Raw genomic sequence first — 10289 nt, forward strand, 5'->3', positions numbered from 1 at the left:
GTGAATAGTTGCTAGTAAAATATGGGTCGATTTCCTTAACCTACCTACCAGTTGAATTCTGCTAATCTCTCACACTAAATTAAACTCCATGAGATCCGAACAGCATGTAAGTAACTTGCAAAATTCTAGTTGTAGGCAATCAGGCTCTTGGGCACGGAGCCCGGTTCTATCACATTGATTATTTATTATACAGATGCTACAACAATTAACAAAATACAACATAGAATAAAAAGAAAATCGAATCATTTTTGATGAAGACCTGTTAGATTATGCAGGCCAAAGTGTTATGTTGATCATTTCATTTTGTATCATAAAGCTATAAGCTCTTTAATGAAATATTTCACATTTATATTTTTAAATTCATGGGATACACGAAATTTTTTTTTATTTTTTGCTGTTTTTTTTACTTTTTCATATTTAGGGAAATACATAATTTTTTTTTCATTATTTTTTGACTATTTTCACTTTTTTAAAACTTAAGAGAAACACACGGAGTTATAGAGAATAATGATGAACAAGAAAAGCGGATTGCAGTACATGAAAATTTAATAAGCTGACTCACACAAAACAAAAAAATGGAAATTCGTAATAGGCATTGCAAAACAAAACATCATTGTAATATTCTACATGTATCACTATTATAATATTACTAAAATCCATAAAGGACATTTCTTATTACTTTACATAGAATAGGGGCATAGTTACACTGGGCTCCAGTAGAGTCCTTAGCTACCAAGTTTTCGGGACACAATATCAAACCACAACACTGAGCCAAAAATCAATCACTCCAGTCCAACTGTTATTATTAAAACAGTCACGAAATGCATAATTTATGGCGGGCTTGCCGACAAATCAGAACATCATAAATTCATTGGGATGTTCTAAAATATACACAGAAATAATAGATATCAGTAGTTGACAATATTTGAAAAACATTAGAGCGAAAGGTAATAATGCATTTCACAACAAAAATGAATAAAAATTTGAACAATGCTATTTAAAATGAGTTACAATCAGGTTAATAACTTGGGAATTTTTTTTCATTTTTCATAGTTTTTATTGATTTTTTTTGTTTTTTTCATTTTTTATAATCAAATGTGAGGTTACAAAGAAAGCCTATAGACAACAAGAAGAATTAGGGGCTGTTCAAATACAGCAAGATTATGTACAGTAGTTGTCAATCATGAAAAATTAAAAAGTCTTGAAACCTGAAATAAATAATGAAAATGACATACCATAAAAACACAAACACTTAAAATTTCTGAATCTAGTCGATATAAAACCAATGTATGGAAAAGCTTAAAGTGAGTTTGTTGTGGCTCACTAAAAATAGTACATAAAAGCTGAAGCATTAATGCAGCACTCAGTCTAATTTTGAAATTCATCAGATAACAAGGACTCGGATGAAACAAATGAAAATACATGCAAATCAGCATTTAATGGAGAATTTCATAAAATGCTGTAAATTATTAAATATTGGGCGCTCCAGAATTATTCGCACCAATGTGGGGATTAAGTGAGGCGAAGTAAAGCAAAGGGAAAATGCCCTGGTACAGAAACTTCGGGTGCCCAAATGTTGTAATGTCTGTCCAAAACACTCATTCTTCAAAGATTATCGTTGTGAGCTTATGGGTCAAATCTAGTGAGGACTTATTGTAAGCAAGAGGATTTGCAGAAATCGTCACTGTGACAGGATGGCACATATCACCAAGAGTCAGTTTATACGTCTCCGCAATACAAGCCTATGAACCTACAATGATGAACTGATTTGCTACTCTTCACATATAACATTTCACATGAAAAGATTTATAAAATTTTTGCTTAAATTCAATTATTACTGAAAAATTTGACTATTTAGAAAACAGTCTTTGTGAATTAATTTTTTCAATATTGAATCCCTTCACTACATGTGCATGTCTCTAATATGTTGCAGGATAAGATGTATGAACTGCAGGATCATTCGGCATTCAGTCCAAGGTTGTTGGAGTAATTGAAAGTCGAATATGACTCTTTAGTTTAACGCTACGCGACATGCCCATGCGTCATTTGTATCTTAGCATTGTCTCATGTGTTCAGTCCAGGAAACTTCTCATGTATTTGAAGGAGTTTTCAGCAAAGATCATCAGAATCTAAAAAAAATTGTTCATTCAGATGAGGTTGGAAACTAAATAATTTGATTGCAAAAATGGTGCTCAGTTGAGAAATATCACAACAATTTTCTATGCGTTATTTGTATAAGGCATTAGAAAGGCAACTATCACAAATATCGTTTATCACAAATGGAATTGAGGAAAAACCTGGCTAATTTCCTGCAAACATATTACAGTTTTAGGGGTCATTGATCGTCCACAAATATATAACGTCGCCTTGGCACACTGGGCGTTTCACAAGTTCCTATTCATTCTAACTCCCCAGAACTCCCCCAAAGAGAACCTGGGAAGTACACTTCTCACAGTACAGTACACATATCCAAAATACGAATCCAGAAAATATGAATCATGCAGACAAAATGTGTCATTGTTTCATCTAAAATGACTTCAATAATTATTCCAGCTTATCAGAGACTTTTGGTTTAGTATGATTTGAGAAAATACTAATTTGGGGAGACTGAAAAAATGCTTATGGCGGTGGCATTTCACCTACCGTTATCACTTTCATGTTGTAGTGGTTCATTCAATTGTGGTTCTCTTGCTTGGTTTCCACCAACTGCACCAGGTTGTCTTTGTTCATTTTGCCCCTTAAAACAAATATTTCATATCAACTATATGACATAGACCACTTATTGACAGTGACTTATTGACAGTGTTATAAAGCGCAGAATGATATCAATTAACTATAAGGTCAGAATATTTCATATGAAATAGTGGTCTCGATATCCCATAGTTCCTATGAGGGTTTGCTATCACCATAAAATATAACTGTCTATCAACATTAAAATCCATGTTAAACATTCTCAAAGTCACCAAGTATAAATTGACAAGAAGTTTGATGCTTATATGATAAGCCACATATTTTCTCCAAACAAGGCGCTTCAGGGAGATGCCAAGAGAGGCTAAATTTAAATCGACATTGAGTTTTTGTCAGGTTGACTCGCCCAACCTACTTATTACATGAAATACAATAAAAATACAATTAAAAGAAATACCAATTAAATCTCACCATTTGGTGATTGTTATGATTTCCCGGTAGATTCACATTTCCAATATTTGCTCCAGCAAAGTTGACAGGTGGAGGTCCTCCTCCCTCTACGAATATAAGAATAGAAAAATGTTTATTGTAAAAAATATTTATTATAATGATTGCTTTTGGTCCTAGTATAATCAAACCGAAGATGGTGAGTAGGTTCTCAAGATAATGCACAGCTAATATAAGAAACCTATGATTTTATGAATATTAAAAATTCGAAAAATAAACTTCAACTTTACATCCTACAAGGGGTTACCTTCTACTTAGCTTGAACTAGTGCTTCTCAACCTTTTAATATCGCGGCCCACTTTTACAGAGAGTTTTACTTTGCGGGCCACCTTTCAGGGGCTGAAATAAGTCGAGGTGTCGAACACACAACACAAAAAGGACAGACGAAATTTTACTCAATGCAAAACCTGAGCTCGAAAAATAAACTTCAACTTTACATCCTACAAGGGGTTACCTTCTACTTAGCTTGAACTAGTGCTTCTCAACCTTTTAATATCGCGGCCCACTTTTACAGAGAGTTTTACTTTGCGGGCCACCTTTCAGGGGCTGAAATAAGTCGAGGTGTCGAACACACAACACAAAAAGGACAGACGAAATTTTACTCAATGCAAAACCTGAGCTTAGGCAATGCCTGGAAAATCATTTTTAATTCTGTCGCGGGTCAAACAAAATCTGAACGACACGATAACAAATTTTTGAGAAACCACTGGGTTAAGGAGCAGAGTCATCACTTACCTGCGGGTGGTAATGGAAAATCAAAGTCTTGCATTTCATGCAAAACGTCATTTTTCAAAACTCTGCAAATGATGAGTCTTTCAGGATATTCTTGCAAATTAGGAAGAAGACGGTATTTTAATTTATGTCTCTGGGATGTTAGAAATGCGTCGTTACAATCGAATTGTCCGTGGGGCATATTGAATTGTAAATCTTCTCGTCCCGGATCAATCTGTAACTCGAGGCGAAGTTTGTCACCAGTTTCTAAAGGGATTGGATTGAACCAAATTGGAGCAAGACGTGCCCCTAGTTCTCTGAAATGGGATCTGATTCTTGTTTCAACAGTCTCACATTGGCCATAAAATGTGAAATAAAAGTCATTTTTGTTTGAAATATAGAGACAGTTATCCACAATGACCTGTTGTTTGCCAATTAGCCATTTTAACCACTTGATGGCGACAGTGAATAGACTAAACTTTCTACATCGAAATTCTATGCTGTAATCCTCTGTGATTCGATCAGGAATAATAATGTCCCAGTCAGTTTTACTTGAGAAGTGTAATATGTCAATTTTTTCTTTTTCCAGACCGACGCACCATGACTTGATTTGCACGATCGCATCTTTGAAAAATTTGGAATCTGCACTGATATCGAAAACTGGTGTGATACCAATGTATTCTTTGGGGCATATTGAATTGTCTATTCCAACCGACAGCCATACCTTTGTTCGTTTGTTGAAAGTTTTACTAGGAAACGTGACTTTGCATTCGTTCAGTCTCATGGAGCCACCAGCAACTTCAATGTTTACGACTAAAAAAATAGATTTGTTTTATAATGCGGCAAAAATTAAATTATGACAGGTTCCAAAGTTATTTTAAAAACCTTTCCAATGTCATTGGGATTTCTATGGGAAAGCAGACATCAAATCATATGGCAAACCACGGACGGCATTTGTTCGATAACCAGTCCATGTCAGGTAAGGGAATAGCCAGTAATCTGTTTCAGATGCATCCATCCATTAGGGAAAGGAGGTCATTGGCTACAAAATGAGAAGATTGCTAATTACTGAAATAAAATGCAAGAAGTAGCTTGAGTAGGAAATGGGTACTTGGACATAAATCACGGCAGGCTTAGCTATAATTTCACTGTCTTTTGAACATTTGGCGCAAAGAAGGCAAATATAGAAAAGGCTTGCTAGCACTGGAAATGCGACAAAATATTTGTTACCATAAGTTATTAGAGCAATACCCTGTGTATTGAGTTAGAATTTTCAATTGTTTTTTCCCAGTTCAATCAGGTATGGAAAAATGTATCCACATTCAGGAATAAAAAAATGATTCAGTTTCATAAATTTAGATTGCTTGTAGGACCAGAGCACGATATATTTTCATTAATTACATTTAAGGGAAGAGGATGGTGTTTAGGAGACATTATAGTAGTGGTTTCTGCATAAATTTTTCAGTACTCCCAAAGTATGTTGACCAAGATGGCAGACACTGTAACGTAGTATGTGTACCAGGTTAGTATTAGGTCATAATTCTAGGTACAAATACTGCAGGAGTCACTTCGTTAGTCCCAAAACTCAATATGTGTACCAGGTTAGGATTAGGATTAGGCCATAATTCCAGGTACAAATACTGCAGGAGTCACTTGGTTAGTCTCAGAACTCAATATGTTTACATGGTTAGAATTAGGTCATAATTCCAGGTACAAATATTGCAGGAGTCACTTGGTTAGTCTCAGAACTCAATATGTTTACCAGGTTAGAATTAGGCCATAATTCCAGGTACAAATACTGCAGAAGTCACTTGGCTAGTCCCAGAACTCAATATGTGTACCAGGTTAGGATTAGGCCATAATTCCAGGTACAAATATTGCAGGAGTCACTTGGCTAGTCCCAGAACTCAATATTTGTACCAGGTCAGGATTAGGCCATAATTCCAGGTACAAATACTGCAGAAGTCACTTGGCTAGTCCCAGAACTCAATATGTGTACCAGGTTAGGATTAGGCCATAATTCCAGGTACAAATACTGTGGGAGTCACTTGGCTAGACCCCGAACTCAATATGTGTACCAGGTCAGGATTAGGCCATAATTCCAGGTACAAATTCTGCAGGAGTCACTTGGCTAGTCCCAGAACTCAATATTTGTACCAGGTCAGGATTAGGCCATAATTCCAGGTACAAATTCTGCAGGAGTCACTTGGCTAGTCCCAGAACTCAATATTTGTACCAGGTCAGGATTAGGCCATTATTCCAGGTACAAATACTGCAGGAGTCACTTGGCTAGTCCCGAACTCAATATGTGTACCAGGTCAGGATTAGGCCATAATTCCAGGTACAAATTCTGCAGGAGTCACTTGGCTAGTCCCAAAACTCAATATTTGTACCAGGTCAGGATTAGGCCATTATTCCAGGTACAAATACTGCAGGAGTCACTTGGCTAGTCCCCGAACTCAATATGTGTACCAGGTCAGCATTCGGCCATAATTCCAGGTACAAATACTGCAGGAGTCACTTGGCTAGTCCCAGAACTCAATATGTGAACCAGGTTAGGATTAGGCCATAATTCCAGGTACAAATACTATGGGAGTCACTTGGCTAGTCCCAGAACTCAATATGTGTGACAGGTTAGGATTAGGCCATAATTCCCGGTACAAATACTGTGGGAGTCACTTGGCTAGTCCCCGAACTCATAATAGAAATAAAAAAAGGAAAATTGTATAATGAAAATATGGCCTAACCCTGACCTGGTACACATACAACGTTCCGGTGTACCTTGGTTCACATACTTCGGGGGTGCCATTATTACACCTAACAGTTTGACATAGTGCAGTCGAACGCCAGTGAACAAATCTTGAACTACCACAAATGGTAGAATAAAAACAATGTGCCTTGGTCAACGGATGTAAATCATTTTCATTTCGAAAAAATGTCATTTTGAAACCACTGATTTTATGCCAATAAGCCTTTTTCTCATTACAAATATACAGCATTGATATGTATGGCAATTCATATTTAATTGATTTTTTGCTATTCCAAATACTTGCCCAAATTTTTTTTTGAATCCTAAGTAAAGTTGCTATGGCTGTTATTCGAGTTCGAATGAGTGAGTTACTCGAGTCCCCCCAACATTGCTACTAAGGCCCACAGAACACCGATCAATATGTTATTGAAACAACATTGTCTAACCCAAATTGCACCAATAAGTGAATTTCAGAATGGAAATGCTTGATATTTTTATAACAATGATGATGGGGCGCCACCATGCAGATACACTCACCGACTATTTATTAGAACAACAAACAAGTTGAATTATAAGGCTTCTACTTCACTTAATAATTAATGTCCATAACTTACATTTGATAACATTCTTTGACTGTGTTTTGATGCCAGAGTTTCCCAATTCATCTTTGGCCCAGACTTGAAAACGATATTTTTTACCAAGTGTAGGTGACTTCATTCTATACTGAGGAACCTCTGTAGTGTGAGTCTCTCCAAGTTTCACATCATCACAGAAGATTTCTATGTTGTATAGAACGTTTCTGTCAGGTACTTCATTCCAGGTCAAAAGAATGTCGGATCCACTTCTTTGAGACGAAACATTTTCAATTTGCGGCAAAGCTAAAAATAAATATTTCGACTTAGCATACTTCAATGAAAAAAATTTTCAATATAAGCTGTGAACTTAAAATTATTTCTTGACAATTCATACAAAATTCAAAAACGAAATTGAATATAAAATAGTAGTAAGTAGCAATTCTGATATTTTGGAATCAATAAAGCAGGCTTAACAACTGTGAGTGACTTTTTCAAGCAAAAGCCAAATACAAAGATTCATGTGCAACCAGGGATGGCCATTTCCGAATACTAAACTATTCCGAATACATTCTAAAATAATGTTTTAGAATCTGGAATTCCGAATACATTCTAAAATCAAAAATAACACATTTTTGTTTAGTTGATTAAAACCCAAAAAATACTACTTGTATTCAGATAATTGCCTTTATAAATTCTAATATTTAAGCCTAGAGTATTCTACTACCTACCAGTATATTTGTATATAAATTTATGTGAACCATATTGTTATTATGTGTAACATATTGTTGTGTTTGGAGTTAGAAATAAATTAGTAGAGAATAGATGACCACCACTGCCAGCGCGCAGCCAGGATTTTCGAAATCGGAAATTCTCATTGCCGCCTGTAACACCCACCGCGATTCCGCGCTCGTTGAAAGGGCCGTCTTGTCAGCCTATAATGATCATTCTGTTACGTAAAATATTCAATCCATGACAAATACAAGATTCTAAAATATCTTTCGCGGTTGCTTCTTCTTAGTAAAAAAAACAAACATTTCTATTCGGTCCACGGCAATCTGTGACCTAAAATTACAAGATAAACTGCTTGATGTATTTAATTTTAATATGTATTTTTGCAATCTTGCCAACTCGTTATCGCCGTTAGAAAAATCTCAAATAATTATATAAAATCCTGTTAAGTGTAGAGAATAATTAATTTCATACAATGAATATACATATAAAGTTTAGCAGTAAATTAAAAGAACATATTCATCGCCGCGATTATGCCACCTGTTAAAAGAGTCGACTTTTAAAACAAATAATATAACAACGAATATATATTTTTCTGTTGTGCAAAGTGATGAATTCGTGACCGACACGGGCATATTTAAAATATCTTTCTCTTATTAATTTAATGGTCTTCAATTTGGTTTTCAATTCCTGCGGTTGCGTCGACAAAATAATATTCTCACCACTCTTATATACCATTGCAATCCGCGGCCATAAAAATAAAAACGTGAGGTAAACTGTCCGATTAAATATTGTTTTTATCCGTATTTTGCGAATTCGGCAAATATTTAGATGTACTTGTTAACAGTGACTCCGCTCGATCGAAATGCTAAGAGTAAAATTTATTTTATCACAATAAAATTGATTGAATATACTTTAGATTAATTATATTATATACATCCTCACACCCAGGGAAAAAGTCGCGTTTCAAACCTTGTATCGTGTTAACCCGAAAATATTTGACGGCATATTAAAGTAATGGATAATCAAGCAAATCCCGCCCTCAATTAGTGACGATATGTTTCTAAACGGCGACCAAACATAATGTGTGCACACGAAATTTTGCGACTTTCACTGCCTGGAAAAGCGTTTTTTGAATTTTCGCGGGCCTCAATAAAACTTATGTTGTTTACGGTTTTATTTTCAGTATTTTAAATTGCCGCTTTTCAATCAAAAAGTTGCGTTGTCTTTAGAAACTCGCCGCCGATGAACGTATTTACCAGATTCACAATTCCGTGCGCGTACAAAAATAAAATAAATGTTATCGTTATGGTGGAACAAATTTGTGGAAAATTTTCGTTTTAGAGAAAATAACACAATCGTAAAGGCGTTTGCGGGCCTAAATAACACGTTACGCTGATGAGTGATGAAAACAATCACGCGCAAGTTTCTATCGAGAATGTTTTCATTCAACGGAAACGTCTTGAAAGCGGCGTCGAAAATGTGTGACGTCACACAAATATCCGATATTCTTATGAACGTGAATTCCGATATTCGAATGACGAGATATTCGAATACTTTATTCGAATTGGCCATCCCTGTGTGCAACTATTAGGAAATTTAAGACTCAGTTAGCGATATATGCTAAAAGAAGGATAAAATGTTTTCATTGGAATTGGAGCTGAAGGGATATTTTCAACGTCAGGAGTAGAAGTTGAAATGTCAAAATTATCTGGGTAATATGGTAATTTCAGACTTTTATGAATTTTTTACTGAAACTCAAAAACATGAAGTGGACCAAGCGTTCCCAACAGTGTATTGAAAAAGCATGCACACAGCAATTAATCATAATTAAAATTAGATTTCCTTGTAGTTTGGAGCTGGAGTTGATATCTTCTCCAACCTGAAGTGGGTTATATTTGTCCAGTTTAGCAGTTGATTTGCCAAACCTTACTATTTGTGTGAAAATTTGGTTGAGGACAGATTCAATTATTTCAGGGGTGTGCAACAGGTGGCTCGTGGGCCATAATACGTTCCGTCAAGCTCCCCCCCCCCCCCAAGACTAAAAAAATCCCAATCTCAAGACTGTTTATGTTGACAGTTCTAAAGCTGATCTTAATAAACTATGCATAATCTTGAAGTTATCAATGTCCCACTAAACTGTTACATGAATGGGATTCGTTATTGTGAGAATTTTTCAATTCTTTACGTTTACGGAAAAGCTAAATTTTTTGTCTGGCCTAGCTAGATGTCTGAAGTTGGTTATATGGCCCACCGGCAAAAAATGTTGCACACCCCCTGTATTATTCCAACATCTCAATGGTTCAGCACTTCCTCATAATTACAAGCAT

General features: G+C 35.6%; 1 protein-coding gene across 1 annotated transcript; it reads right to left on the minus strand.

Annotated features, from left to right (window-relative positions):
* Positions 1–219: 219 nt before the first annotated feature.
* LOC144419870 (uncharacterized) lies at positions 220–5371 on the minus strand. Its single transcript, XM_078109984.1, has 4 exons — positions 3931–5371; positions 3160–3245; positions 2644–2737; positions 220–2129 (listed from the first exon to the last, which is right to left on the minus strand). The coding sequence occupies exons 1-4, from the start codon at positions 4688–4690 to the stop codon at positions 2110–2112; spliced, it is 960 nt and encodes a 319-aa protein (XP_077966110.1). The 5' UTR covers positions 4691–5371; the 3' UTR covers positions 220–2109.
* Between the last annotated feature and the right edge of the window lie 4918 nt (positions 5372–10289).

This window comes from Styela clava, chromosome 2, assembly GCF_964204865.1.
Source record: "Styela clava chromosome 2, kaStyClav1.hap1.2, whole genome shotgun sequence".
Taxonomy (NCBI): Eukaryota; Metazoa; Chordata; class Ascidiacea; order Stolidobranchia; family Styelidae; genus Styela; species Styela clava.

What these genes read in the sequence shown, in the direction of transcription:
- LOC144419870 (XM_078109984.1), bottom strand. Translation starts at nt 4,690, where the DNA reads ATGAGACTGAACGAATGCAAAGTCACGTTTCCTAGTAAAACTTTCAAC. An exon ending in TTTTCCATTACCACCCGCAG is followed by an intron (nt 3,246 to 3,930) that starts GTAAGTGATGAC and finishes TTATATTCGTAG; the next exon opens with AGGGAGGAGGACCTCCACCT. An exon ending in ACAACATGAAAGTGATAACG is followed by an intron (nt 2,130 to 2,643) that starts GTAGGTGAAATG and finishes AATTTTTTTTAG; the next exon opens with ATTCTGATGATCTTTGCTGA.